The sequence below is a fragment of the Calypte anna genome, chromosome 4A, assembly GCF_003957555.1.
Source record: "Calypte anna isolate BGI_N300 chromosome 4A, bCalAnn1_v1.p, whole genome shotgun sequence".
NCBI lineage: Eukaryota > Metazoa > Chordata > Aves > Apodiformes > Trochilidae > Calypte > Calypte anna.
The window spans coordinates 1,574,923-1,589,109 of record NC_044248.1 but is presented as its reverse complement, the minus strand read 5'-3'; the positions used below and the strand labels follow the sequence as shown (position 1 = coordinate 1,589,109).

The window sequence follows — 14,187 nt, the reverse complement described above, 5'->3', positions numbered from 1 at the left end:
TTTTGTAATGCCTGGATTTGTTCTCTTTTTATCACAAGTCTGTAATTCCTTTCTTTATGAGAAAAGGTATAAATGAGCTTAAGTAAGCTTTGGTAAATTCTTCTTTTGCTAAAAATGGAGAAATCTAATTTTTGGTGTAGAAATAAGTTCAACCCAACTAATGATCAGGTAGATTTCCTATTGACCTTAATAAAATAACCTGTATTTTGTTTTGCTAGCTGCTGTGCTAATTATGTTTTCTCCCAACTTCAGTAGCACAGTCCTGCTTGAATGGAGTGCTTGTTTTAGGGACTTGCTGAGTGCTATAGACCCAAGAATCAAGGTGGCATTAACGTGTCTTTTACTTGTCATACTTTGTGGCAACAAATTACTTTTTTTTTTTTCTTTTCTAATACTGAAGTCGAACTTTAAAAAAAAAAATTCCTGTGTCTGTAATTTCCTATTATTAACTTCTGTGGTTGACAGGTCCTAAAATTTCTTTCTGCAGCGTGAGTGGAAAAGAGGAGAAATCTGTGTATTGAAATTCACCACAGAACACTTGAAGTGGCTCTGGAGTCAGCTGTCAGATGCAGAAGCTTCAGGAATTTCAGAAGAAATGTTCTGCTGTCTGTGTAGGAGCTGGTGTTCCTTTTCACATCCTGCAGGCAGGTGGATTTTCCTGATGTGATTCTTCACCAGACCTAAGCAAACTTTACTGAAGATAGTTGCAGAGCATCCAAGATTCTCTGGAGTACAGGGGGTGTGTAAGGAATACTTGGTGATGAGATAATGCAGGGTGTTTGAGGAAAGCTGTGAGATTACTCATTGCTGCCTCCTGTCCACATCTTCTTCCTGTTGTTCTCTGTGTTATTTCTTGCCTGTAATCTGCTGTTATTTCCTGAATTCAGCCTCCATTTTACCTGTTCATCAAAGTGGAAGTGTATTCTTCCATATATGCTTGAGGTTTGCTGTTGGGAAGTTGCTGGGTATCTCATTTGCCATTTTTATACCATCAACCAAGTTTGAGTGAGGATCACAGCAAAATACAGCACTTCTATAAAGTGCTCCAGTGACTCTCCCCCCATTGGAATTTATTTAGGTTTCTCCTTTTTTAGCTTCCTTATTTTCCTAAGCACATTGACAGATTGCTGGTTTTCTTGTTGAGAAGGACTGAGGACTGTTTTAAACAGTGAAGTTAGGTTTTTTTAGTGTTTTTTTTTTTTTTTAGATGCCCTGCTGAGATTTCTTAGGTTGTGTGTGAGTTGATTAGCTTTAGTCATTCATAAAGCATTGGTTTTCCAGAGCTCTGATCAGCATTTTGGGAAACCATCCATGTTCTGAGGCACGTTCTCCCAGCACTATATTTGGTGCATAAGTAAGGATCTAATTTGATGCTAGAGCCAAACTTTTATTGCTGCAATTTATCATCCTCAGTGGCATGGAGATCTCTTTCTGAACAGCTCTGCTTTCTACTTTCTTAAATGTATTTAAAGAGTGTGACTGTTACCAGCAGATACAGCTTAGGCTGCAGAGAGCATTTAGTAATGTAAAGAAAGACATAAAGAGAATTCAGCTGAATATAAGGAAATCTCTGTGACTGGCAGAAGAGTTGGCTACAAAAAGTTGCACCTGCCTTTTGGGTAGGTTACTTTTGTCCTTGTTTTGCCAGATACTAAGGGAAAGTAATCAAAGGAGTGTAAATACTATTAATCACCTGCTTTATTTATGTGGCACAGGACACCCCTCCCCTTTCCTCCTGCCCCACAAGCTGGGTGATGCTTTATGGGGCTGGCAGGGTCCAGGGAAGCTGAAGCTCTCCAGGCCACTTCCCCATGTTTCCAGTTACTCACTGGAAGATCTTCAGCTCCTTCATGCCTACTTAAATGGTTTAGTAAACCTTCTTCCTTTATTAATGTTTCAAGTATCTTTCCTTTAAACACAGTCAATTATGTTATTGGAAGAAATAACCCAGACTTGTAGCTTTATTTATTTCCTTTTATTTATTTTATGATTTGCTTAGTTGTATCCATAATGGGACTTTCTGGTTTTGATTTCTTGCTCATCTGTGGATGCTGATGTTGATTTGTTTCCCTCTCCTGTTAGTATTCACCAGGCCAGGACTTTTGAGTGTTATTTCTTCCCCCATTAAACAAAAAAATAAATAAAGCCCCAGGTTCCTTTCCCTTGAGCTGAGCATGACATTTGAGTTGCCTCATGCTGCTTTTCATGTTTCCCTGCATCTGCAGAACATGTGCTGTGTCATCCTCCCTCCCACGTGCGTTACCAGGCATTTTCCCTCTGTGTAACTGTTTTCCTTTAGAACATGACATTTTCTTGGAAGCTTCCGAGTGACAGATTTTCAGGATTTCTCAGAGCCAGGCAGGCATTCTGCTCCTGCCTCTGCATCCTTGTCTGTAACAAAGGAGAGGGAGGGGAGCTCCCAGGGTTGAGCCTCTCTGCAGGTTTTGATGGCTATGGAGCACATAGGTGTATTTTTTTAAAACAAATGTTACATAATTCCCTGTTGCAGGCATCCAAGTGTTTTTTTAAGCCAGAGGGCAGAGCTGCATTCTCCATGGCAAGGGCTGTGCAGCAGTCCTTGGCTGCAGGGTACCCACAGCATCCTTTTCAGCTTCCTTTCAGTAGTTACTATTTACAGCTTGGTGCTGTCCTCTTTCCTCAAAAGAAAATGCTCCATGCACTCCTGTACAGCAGGAATAAGTGTTCAGATGGCTTTTTAGTGCCAAGTTTTATGTATGGGAAAGGGTGAGTTTTACAAAAGGGGTGTAGTTACCTCTGAATGATTTATTAGGGATGTTCATGCAGCAGACTGAGGTTGGAACCTTTGTGGAAGCTGAACTTTGAAGCAGAACTGTGAAGTTCTTCTAACTGCTCTTTGAATTCATGCTGTGCCCACCCCCTTTTAAGCAAGCTAATGGCAATTGACAGAAATGAAGGTTTCCTGAGAAAAGAGTGAGAAAATATTGCTGTTTAGTTTGCAGAGAGCTTAGTGACTGAAGTGGTAAAAGTCCTGGATTCCATCTCCGTGGCCCTTAGGAAAAAACAAAGCAGTTGGAGAGGAAGGAATACTTCTGTGTTTACCTTCTTCAAAGCTGCTAGGAGCCCATTCTTTTAAAGAAGTAGCACATGAATCTTTGGATATTAGAATCTGCAGAAATAAGTCTAGGTTTTACTATGGCAGATAATTCCATGATGTGTGGGTATGTACACAGCAAATGTTAGGATTAAACATGATGTTAGGATGTTGAATCTGGGGGGGATTGGAGGAAACTGACTAAATAGTCAAGAGCAATCCTCAGTTTTCTTGAAAATCTAATTTCTGTCTGTAGGGAGACAAATGTTGTGAGTGAAGACAGTGCTGCATTTGCTGCAGGGCAATCTGGATACCTGGGAGCAGGCAGCAAAACTTTCTGTATAATCTGAATTCCTCTCACGTAACAGGGTCTCATATGGATGCCAGAGGAGAGCTGGGGTCTCTGCTGAAAGTGTCTGTTCTTCAAATTGGAGTGAAAACTTGCCTGAAGTGACCTTTATGTCCTAAGGCTCTTGGAAGAGTCAGTGGAGTAACTTGGTGGGTGATGGGTGAGCCTTTTGGGAGCCTGGAGGCTTTATTCCAGGGGCACATCCCAGTTCCTCTGCTGGCTGTGTCTGCCTTCAAGTCAGGTGTGGGAATGGCACTGCCTTAGTTTTTCATCTGAGCTTTTTGCTGATGGGTTTTCCCCTTGTATGCTGCTCTGTGTGTCTCTGGTCTGCCCCTCTCCTTGCCCTGCCCAGCACTGCTGCTGTTCCTCCAGAGCACAACTCTGGAGAAGTTGAGTCACTTCCTCCACTGCTGCCTGCTCTGGGAATTGTGGTTTGAGTGCTAGCATCCAGGGAGGGCAGCTGGGACTTGCCTTGTTTATTTTGAGGATTTTCCAGGAGATGAAAGTGGACTTAAATGAACACGTTGTAAATGAAACAAGGGAATGTCTTTTGTCTGAGCACAGCAAACTGGTGTTGATTTCCTGGTTTGGGGCTGGCATTCTGGACCCGTGTTTTTCCCTTGCATTAGGAATTGTGATTCCTTGGGAAAAGTGTTGCATCCAACTTGGTAAACAGCAGAAGCACCAACACCTCCCCTTTGTTTACAGGCACATTCTGAGCTTCCAGACAGAAAACAGAGGTGGAGAGAGGCAGGGAGAAGCATAAGTGCCTGGCTCTGCTGGAAAATGGGCTGTGGGCACCTGACATCCTTGTGGGTTTGGCACCGAGTTTGGTGCTGCAGGGCAGGGAGGGAAGAGTTAAATGGCCCATTGCTGGGAGCCAGTCTGTCACCTGTCCCCTTGGCACAGCTCAGCCAGGAGATGCTGGGCTGCTGCTCTGGTTACTGCCCTGACTTCTGGGGGAAGCCCACTGGTGCTTGGTTTCACTGGCTCAGAAATGTGTATGTATACAAGAAAAAAAAACCCTTAAGAATGTGGACATGTTATGACAGCTTTCAACACTGAGTGGTGATGGCTGGGGGAAGCAAAAGCAAAACCATTCCTTAAGGCTACCTTAAATAACTTTATCCTTACTGGATCTGAATCATCTGATAAAGTTCTGCTCTTTTAACACGTAGAGTCTTGTGTGTGGTGATACCTCTGTGTTATGAGAGCTGCTGCTGACTTTCTGATCTGCCTCCTCTTAGCTACCATCCTGTATGAAACTTCAGGCTGGGAAGACAGCTGATTTTCTGAGAAATGGAAGCCAGAGTTTAGTCCCTGCCTTGATAGGTACAGAACTAAAAAATATCATAAAAATACCCCCTTCAGTAGCAGTACTTTTTTGAAAGAGGAGGCTCTTCCTTGAGGAGTAACCTGTGTTGTGTTGCTGGTGTCAGTCCCACCTGCAGGAGGATACAGGAATTGCTTCAGATTCCCCAGGTCTGTGAGACTTTCTTTTAAGACCAGGAAACTGTTGGATTATGTTTGCTGGGGCTTTTCTTTTTAAGGAAACTGTTGGGTTCCTGTGTGCTGGGGGCTTTCTTTTTAAGCACTGTGTTCAGTCCTTCAAAAAATGGTCTCGAAAATGAAGCTTTTTTTCTTCTTTTCTCTTTTAAAAGGAGTGGGAACATTTCAGGGATGGGTTTGCATGGGCATGGCTGGAAGCCTAATTGTTCCTAGGCAAAACCATTGCTTACTCCTGCAGATGCTGCTCCTGAAGATGTTCCCCACAGCTTTTCCAGTGACAGGGCTGCAGAAGGAGCATGCTGGAACCTGAGAAGCAGGAACTTGGCTCCAGCTGGGTGGGTTAGAAGGGGGGTTACAAAGCCTGGCACCAGCCTGATGTCCCCTTGGCAACTGGTAGTGGCTGGGGCAGCAGTAGGTGAGTTATCACACACAGACATTCCTGCTGACCTGGAGGCCTCTTGGTTACCAAGGGCAGTGTTAGCTTTGGGAAGAATCCTTTCTTAGCACCCTCACTTTCACCTTTTTCAACTTCTAGATTCCTTGTTTCAATGGCTTTCCCAAGGAAAGAGGGAAAGAAAGATAATGTCCCACTGCCTCAGTATTATATACCAGTTAGAAGAATACAGGACACACATGCACACTCCAAATGGTGCCCCTGCAATGTTTTTTATTTATTGTTCCTCAGTGCAAGTTTCAGTCTTTTCCAGTGTCTGATACAGTCCACTGAGGAGCCCTGAATGTAAAGATTTATAGGAATTGCAGCCCTGTGTTCTTGAGCCTAAAAGGCAGCCTGAACCAGACTGGAGGAGCAGTGCTTTCTCCACTGCCCATAAAACTCAAGCACTTGTGGTATTTTGAAATCTTAATTTGTGTAAAACGTGCCAGTTTGTTGTGTTATGTGTGAGCAGGTGTGCAGAAGAGGAAAAAGGAAAAGGTTTTCAGATTCTTACCTCTTCAGAGTGGTGTCTCCTATTTTGCCCATGGCACAGTAATCACATACAGGGTAAGCACTGCATTAGTTTGAGATGCTGTAATGAATATTGTGCATTACAGGGTAACTTGGGCTGGTTCTGGTCACTCGAGAAGGACTTGAAGGAAGACTTTGGAGCAGTATTTCAGTGGTTTGGGTTGTGATGCTGCTGCAGGATGAAGTGGTCAGCCTGGGTGGAGGCAGGATTTGGGCTGGGTCTGCATCCCCCTGCTTGCCCATGAGCACACTGGGTTCAGGACAAGGGTTTGGCACCAGAGAAGGTGGGAGCTTCAGGTGAGTACTGAGGCAAGAGCAACCTGTTAAGTTCTGTGCATTATGAGCCTAAACTTGTTTGTTTTAATTCAGGTTTCCCCGGATGTGCAGCAGATGACATAAAAAGAGCCAAAAAAGCTTCAGTGAAGAGCTGGGTGTGAGGAGGTCTCAGCTAGGGCAGCCAAAGTGCTGCTTTCAGAGTGCAAAGCTTCAAGTGGCTTTTCCTGCAGTTAACAAGAAGTGTGTCAAGGCTGGATTTGCAGCTGGTGTGAGGGTAGGAGATGGGCCAGTGCTGTGCTGGGAGCTGAGGTGGGCTGCTGGGTGTCAGCAGGGTGCCTGGAAAAAGCTTCCTTTCTTCTAGAAACATCATCTTGGCAGCCTAGAGGCAGAGCAGCCTGGAGGATCTGCCTCATGAGAAGCCCTTCCCTCCCAGCAGCTGACTAGATAAAATTACAGCTTTGGAGGAAATTGGGTGTTCTTCCTGCAAGCATGTTGTGACATCTTGGTGAGGCCAGGCAGTGTGTGGGCTTCTGACAGTGGGAAGAGTGAGCTTCTGGTGGTTGGGAGGGCTGGGCTTTGATTAGCAGCTGCCAGTCCTGCAGCTCCACTTACCCACAAAAACAGAGGGGCCTAATCTGCTAGAAGTGTTGGATGTGGGAGTGAAGGGAGCTAAACATCCTTGGAAGTGCTAGAGACTTTTTGGGAAGTCACTTCTGCTTGGATGGCTACAAATGGGTTGTGACAAACAATGGGGATAATGCAATGTGTTCCCCATTTCATGGCCTTTGGAAGGCCAAGGAAAACAGGATCTTCACTGTGGTATTTCTGAGGGTTTCTCTGTCCCTTTTTACTTCTGCATTAATGTGATGTTTCCCAGGGAAAGGCAGATGCTGCCCACCAGCTTGGAGCACTTTAAAATGTCAGGAGAAATTGTCTTGCAGAATGGAGGTGAAAATAAAACATTATACTTGGTCAAGACATCAATTACTGTGTGTGTTGCTGGCCACCAGGCACAACTCTTTGAAAGTTATTTTTTCACTGAAGCTTAAGGAGTTGAGGAAATAGTCCTGGAACAAAAAGACTTTCTAAATGTGTCATGTAACAGGATGACATAATAGTTAAAAATAATCATGGTGTGGTTTTTTTTAACATGCTTTTAGCTCAGTGTTGGGACTCACAATGCAGGACAGCAGGGATAAGATGCTGCTGTGGTCAGGGCTTAGGGATGAAGCTGGATTACTTAGTAGGGTAGCCAACCATTTGAGGAGGTGGTTAACTGATGGTGCTAAGGCAGAAATAATTTATTTTTTTTTTTTAGTATTAGGAGACCATCTGAATTAAGGTAGCTGAAATAATGTTTACAGCAACATTTACAGGTAGGATTCCCAAAAGCAAATATGTCCTGTAAGAGTTTTGGTTTAGAGAAGCTGTATGAGGTTGTGGAGTCCCTGAGTTTGTACCAGGGATTGTATGACCATGCATACAGATAAGTGGATTCACATATGGTGACCTGCATAAATGCATGGAATCCTGATAATTTATGGCCAAAATTGCAGAGCTTGCCATAGCACAGGACAACGAGCAGCCTGCATTTATCCAAAGTGCTTTTCCCTGTGGATTACTGCCTGCCTCTCCTGTGAGACCATTCCTGCAGTCTTAGGGTGTCTGTGTTGAAATTGAGAAGCAGCCACCAGAAAGGCAGTGTGGAGACAAAATCCAAATGGCATAGTTAGAGTTTATTTAGGATATTTATTTAGCTGATGAGACCAAATCGTTGTGTATTCTGCTGTGACAGCTTTTGCCAGCTAATGGAAAGAACCCCCTTATTTTGGGAAAGTGGTAGCAGGGATTAAGGGAGAGCTGATGAGTTTCCAGTGTGTTGTGCATTCTGTGCTTCCTTGACCCCAGAAGATCTCTACTGGGTATGCAACAGAGCTGCAATGACTTGGTTTGTTATCTGAGAAGCTGCTGATCTGGGCTAGATATGGTGTGAATGTCTTCTCAGGGTTTTCTGAAAAGAAACTTTTTATTTAGAGTTCATTCCCAATGCTCTGTGCCTTGTTCTTGGACACTCATCCCTTCTGTAGGCTTATCCTGTTTGCTAAAATTGAAGTTTCTTGGGTTAGTGAGTTTGTAACCTTTTTCCACTTAACTGCTTCATATGTTTCTGTACCATCTTCTCCTGACCCTGCTGAAGCTGTAAGTGGGGTGCTGCTCTTTGCAACATGAATCCTCTTGGTAAGTGCTCCCTGCCTGGATACAGCTTTTTTTCCTCCTCTGTGCAGTAAAAGTCTGTACTGACTTTTGGAGGTGTTGGCTGGGGTGACTTTACCAGGCCAGGAAGAGCAGTTCAGCTTTTCAGTCCTCATCACTGCATGGCAATGTGGAGGAGGAGCTGATGTACCTTAGGGCTGAAAGGAGGACTGGAGATTTTCAGAATCAGCAGCAGAAGGGGGAAATCTTTTTGTTTTTCTTTCTCATTTATGAAGAATGGATGACCTGAGCTTTGGAGTGGTGGTAAGGCTGTGAAAACCTTTGGGTTCCTTTTCAGGAAAGTATTGGGACTTGGTTTGCATCATTGGCTGGGTATGATGGAGTGAGCACAGGATTCTGTGAGCAAACAAGTGCTGTGCTTGTCTTCAGCATGTGCTGGGTTTCTTCTGCTGCCATTGACACCTGTGGAAAGCTAACAATACCTGGCTCTTGCTCTTCAGTTGTGGATATTACCTTGCTCCAGCCTCACACCAAACCAAGTGCCAGACTTTGAAGTTGTGATTTTTACCCCCTGTGTTGGCATAGTGGCTATAAAGGGGCTACATTCCTGAAGAGAAAAACCTGGGTCTCTTAAGTCATCGTTTAAAAGATTTGGGTTTTATTGTTTGGTGGAGTTTTTTTTTTCAATTGCCTTTTCTTCAGAGTTGGTTTGAAGCTGGCCTGGCAACAAGTGCAGGTGGCTGGAGGGGTGGGAGGTGAAGGGCACTCCCTGAGCCACAGGAGCTCCTGGCTCCCACTGGCAGCTAATTATTTCATTTAACATTTGAATCTGGGATCCTTGCTTAGGGCTGAAATGCAAATGGCTGGGTGCATGTTAGACACCTCCTGTAACAGGCTGTATGGGAGCCACAGCCTTCCTCTTGCTGCTCCTGGCTCTTGGTTGTGTTGGGTGGGTGTCTGTGGGGTCACACCTGTACCATCCCAGCATCCCTCCAAGTGCTGCTTCCTCAGGGCTGGGGGACAGGATGACCATGGAGACCTGGAGCAGAGGGAGGATGCTGCTGCACCTTGGCAGCAAGGGAGTGCCAGCACAGGGCTGGGGCCATGTAAATCTCTAACCAGCTGGACCTGTGGGATCTGTTCAATACCCAAAGGTGGTGTTATCTGCCCCAAAGAAGTTGGGGAGCTCGTTACTGAGCTCCAGTTTCAGTGTGTTTTCTTCCAGTGCTCTCGTTCAGGTCTGAAGTGAGTCCTAATGAGCAGCAAACGACATGTTCTTGATCATCCAGCATTTGTATGGGAAAGAGCAATTTTTATTGCATTCTTTGGTGCTCCTTGTGTCTCTGATGGAGATGTTGGTATTCAAGGTTGTAAAAGTTAATTTTAATCTGTTAGTCTTCTGTTGGTGGCCATAGTGTGGCGTGGTGTGGTGTGGTGGGGCAAAACAAGGTGCAGAATTAAGTTATTTGGAGTGCTTCTGTGTGACAGTGTGCAATAGCACTGCCCCAAGGATAAACTGCCCTCCCAGTGTGTTCAGACAAGAGGTTGAAATATTTAGGGAGCCAAGGAGAACTCTTACAGCCCAGTAGCAAAAATATGTTTGGTCCTGTAGATAGCTGGTGAAAGTTTGGCAAAGATTGAAATGAAAAGTGGGTAATGTTTGTAATGAAAATTCTGCTGTCTGGGTTTCACATCTTTGGAATTCAGAATTCAGTTTTCTGACAGAAACCTTTTCTCAGCTTATACACTAAAAGATTCACAAATATTGACTCATTTGACACTTTCCTGCAAATATTTAGCTTTACACATCATGTTTCTGGCATGTTAGGGGTTAATGTGCATCCAGGCTCACTGCCATGATTTAACATTGTCATGGCTAAACTGTCAGTCTGTGTTTTTCAAACAAAAGAGTAAGAAAATGACTTCTATGGAAGTTTAAGTTCTTGATTTCTTGCCTAAGTGGTGGATTGAAAGGTCTGGCTGTGAAACCAGGGGAAGATAACTTAGATTGAGGACAGTGTGGAATTGTATCAGTCATCAGCTAAAGTGCTGGTGTGTTTTTGGGTAAAATTTTAGTAAGTTTCTAAACAATACCAGATACTAGAAAAGTTATTCCACCTTGGTAGCCAAGATAATATTCTGAACCAGGTAGGTCTGCAGAAAGCAGCTGGTTTTTCAGGAACTCCTTAGCACATTACACCTGGTTTGAAAAGACAGGCTTGAAGAGCTTGTCTCTACCTTCTGGCTACCTCGTAAGAACATGTTTTTTTCTGTTAAATATTATCTTTACTTGCCAAGACCAGCTTCACAGCTATTCAGAGTAAAGGTTTGTGTGTGGCTGGGCTGCCTTCCCAAGTGGCTGTCCAGCTTTTGGGGAAGGAATTAGTTTTGCTCTCATCTTGCCCGTAATCCAATTTACTGGGGGAGGGAAGGGAGGCTGAGTCTTCCCAGTTGTCTGCCTGTCTTCACAGGAGGGTGGGCAGATGAGAAGAAGGGATATGGGAAAATCATTTAATTGTTTAAAGTAGCAAGTCAAAGCACCTGTTGATTTGCATCCCAGTTTGTTAAATCTCCTTTTTCAAGCATGAAAATACAGGAGTGGGGAAAGGATTCACCATTGACCCCGTGCTTATGGGTGACTTGTCCTCTCCTTCTCCTCTTCCCATTCCACAACTCCTCTAAACATTTCCTCTCCCTTTCCCAGTGGTAGTCGCTCTTCCAAAACCTTCAAACCAAAGAAGAATATTCCAGAGGGGTCTCACCAGTACGAGCTGCTCAAACATGCTGAAGCCACGCTGGGCAGCGGGAACCTGCGGATGGCTGTCATGCTGCCAGAGGGTGAAGACTTAAATGAATGGGTTGCAGTTAACAGTAAGTGCTGACCTTTTTTTTTTCACAAGGGGGTGTTGGATGTGGGCTGAACCTTGTGGGAGGACTGCTGTGTACTCCCTTCTAGCACATCAGGCTTTGCTGTCCTGCTTGCACCACTCTGCTGCTGTTGGGAGGGGTGAACGTGGAATTATTTTGAGCTGACAGATGCAGAGCAGTTCACTGGAGACAAAAACTCCTTAATCTTGTGCCAAAAATATGTTCCTGTTAAGGAAATAATGCTTGTTCTTAGTGGTTAAGGTCTGCCTGCTTGATCACAAGTCCTGAAGAAGCAATGTCACTGCTGTTGTTAGAAAGTAGCCTGTCAGTGCCATCTTACTCTGTTTAATTAGCTTTTTCAGCTGAGGTTGTTACCCAGTCAGGCATCCACATGCTAAGTGTAAAACCTTAATTTACTGAGATGTGAGGGCAGGTTCTAAAAGATGTTCAAGAGTGTGGTCATGTGCATGGCCTGGCTTTTGTTTTGCCTGTAACAACTGCAGAGATCAATCTTAGGCATTAACTTTAGGGAAATTGCTTCCTTTTATTTCTACCAAGCTGTGAGCCTTTGCTCAGCTAAGTCTCTGATGTCATTATTTTAACTTCCTCTGAAGCTCTTTGTCCCAGCTCTTTCCTTTGAGCTAGGTCAGGCCAAACAATGATGCCCAAATTCATGTTTTCTGATTGCTTGACCACGCTTCCTCCAGCTTCCTCTTCTTCAGCATGAATTTGCTTCCCACCTTCTGCTCTTAAAAATGTGTTACCCCAAGTCCTGTCATGCCCTGGAGCCCATGCAGAGTCTTGGTTGCCACAGACTTTGTGCCTCATCTGGGTATTTCCCCATTATATATTCCCTTTATCTCTTGGGCTTGGCACATTTCCATGGCTGTATGATACTGATCCTGCAACTGCACTCAAGATAAATGTTTATAATTGTTTATGTGGTTCTTCCTATTTCTCTTTTTTCTCTTGGACACGTTGGGGAATTGAAACTGTCCTACTGACTTGAACTTTCTGGTTCTTAATGAGCCTCCTGGTGCTCTGGTGTATGACTTACAACTGCATCCAGGGGATGTTGAAATTGCTGACACCATTCTTGACTAAAGTTTATTCATGCTGTATTGCAAAACTGTCAGGAAAAAAAAAAGCCAGCCTGTTTTTATGAGTAAGCATTACTAAAGATGCTTCACAGATTGCTGGCATCCTCTCCTTTTGGTGATTCCTCCACTCCATGGCTCTTTTTTCCTGTGTGGCAGCAATGTTTTTCCCCTCCCAGATGACTTAGCTGCTAAATTAGCTGGGTGGCAAAAGGCAGTGAAGCACAAGAGTGGGAGCTGCCTTCTGGAGGTGACTGCATTCTGTTATTAAATGGTCATCTTCCATACCTCCTGCACCAAAGTGGGGTTTAATATTTCATTCTGTTTGTCTAGAAGTGATTAATTAAATACACGTGCTCCCTTCATTCACAGCATCCCCCTACCACACTTAATGCTACTCACAGGTAGCTGTGAGCCACTTCTGTTGGCTGAGATGTCTGAAAAGGAAATAAAATGTCTGACTGGTGTCACTGGTGTTGCCCTTCACAGTAGTGATGGCACAGGAAACATGCTCTGCTTTTCTAGTTCTTGCTCAGTTGTTACTGATGACTTAAGGTAACAAGTTGGTGTACATGTAGGCTTTTCAAATATGTTTTCAAAATTAAAAAAAAAAAAGGCAACAAGTGAGTAATGAGGTTTGAGTTTCATGTGAAATCTCCTTGATTTGAAAATAATAATAAACACAATTTCAGAAGGACATCTCGACCCTTTCTTTGTAAGAACACCAGAGAGCAAGCACTTCTTGGAGTAGAAATATAATCTAAGGCCTTGGATCTTCAGCACAAGTGAAAAAAGGAAGTGAGAAGAGGCAGAGCCACTGTACAGCCTCACATATGTTGGAGAGGAGGTTCTTGTGTCTTTCTGTTTGTCACATGCTGCTGGTGCTGGGTGTTGTCTCCTGGCCTTTGGGGACTTGCAGGTGGGGGATCCACAATGATGGTGCCTCTGGTCCAGGTCTGGGGGAGCTTTTGCACCATCCTTGCCTCCAAGCAAACATTGGGCTGTGGTTTCTGCTGGGAGCAGGGAATGGAAACTTAATTAACAGTTCCTGTGTACACTCCTCTTGCTGCCTTCAGTGTTAACTGCCTCCTCCTCCCCCTGCCCAAACAAGCTTTAGGACCACTCCTCATGGTCCTCTTTTTATCAACCTTTCCCAGAGTTGTTCTTCTGTTTTCTGCTCATGCTGTGCATGGGGGGGACATGTTGCTGGGGATGAGCTGTGGTAGGTGAGTGCCACACCAGTTTTTATTTGCTTCCTTTTTTGGATAGCTGGGAAGTTGTCACCCAGTTGTAGCACTGGCTGAACAGTAGCTGTAGCTTGTGGCATGGTGTTTGTGGAAGCTTTGAGGGTTATTCTCTGGGAAAATCCACGAGGGGAGCTGCAGGATTTAACCCTCCCTTGTCTCCAGTTCCTTTCACAGCAAGTTGTATCTGACCTTTGGGATGTGGGAATCCAGGTGGATTTTACAGCCCTGTGCATTTCAGAGTGAGGGGTGCAGGAAGGTGTGTGGCTGGGGCACTGCAGGGTGCTGACTGATGCTTTCACTGCTTTACAGCTGTCGACTTCTTCAACCAGATCAACATGCTTTATGGGACCATCACAGACTTCTGCACAGAGGAGAGCTGCCCTGTCATGTCTGCTGGCCCAAAGTAAGAGACTTTTCACACGTTGTGTTCTGAGTGTGGAGTTTTTCAGAGGATTTTGCGTTTGAAAACTTGAGTCTAACTCAGTTGGGTGCCAGAGTTAAGGCACCTTCTGTGGGTGGGAAGGATTTCTTGTTAGTTGTGGAAGAAAAGAAATTACCTTCATTCAGGAAGCAGGGAATGGAAAAGC

General features: G+C 44.4%; 1 protein-coding gene across 1 annotated transcript in view; it reads left to right on the top strand.

The window, feature by feature from the left end:
- The window catches only part of MOB1B (MOB kinase activator 1B), a 30,495-nt gene that overhangs the window by 7,595 nt on the left and 8,713 nt on the right, over positions 1-14,187 (top strand). The window contains exons 2-3 of the mRNA XM_030449716.1: positions 11,093-11,259; positions 13,910-14,003. Of these exons, the coding sequence (XP_030305576.1) occupies positions 11,093-11,259; positions 13,910-14,003 (261 nt within the window). The remainder of the gene's footprint in view (positions 1-11,092; positions 11,260-13,909; positions 14,004-14,187) is intronic.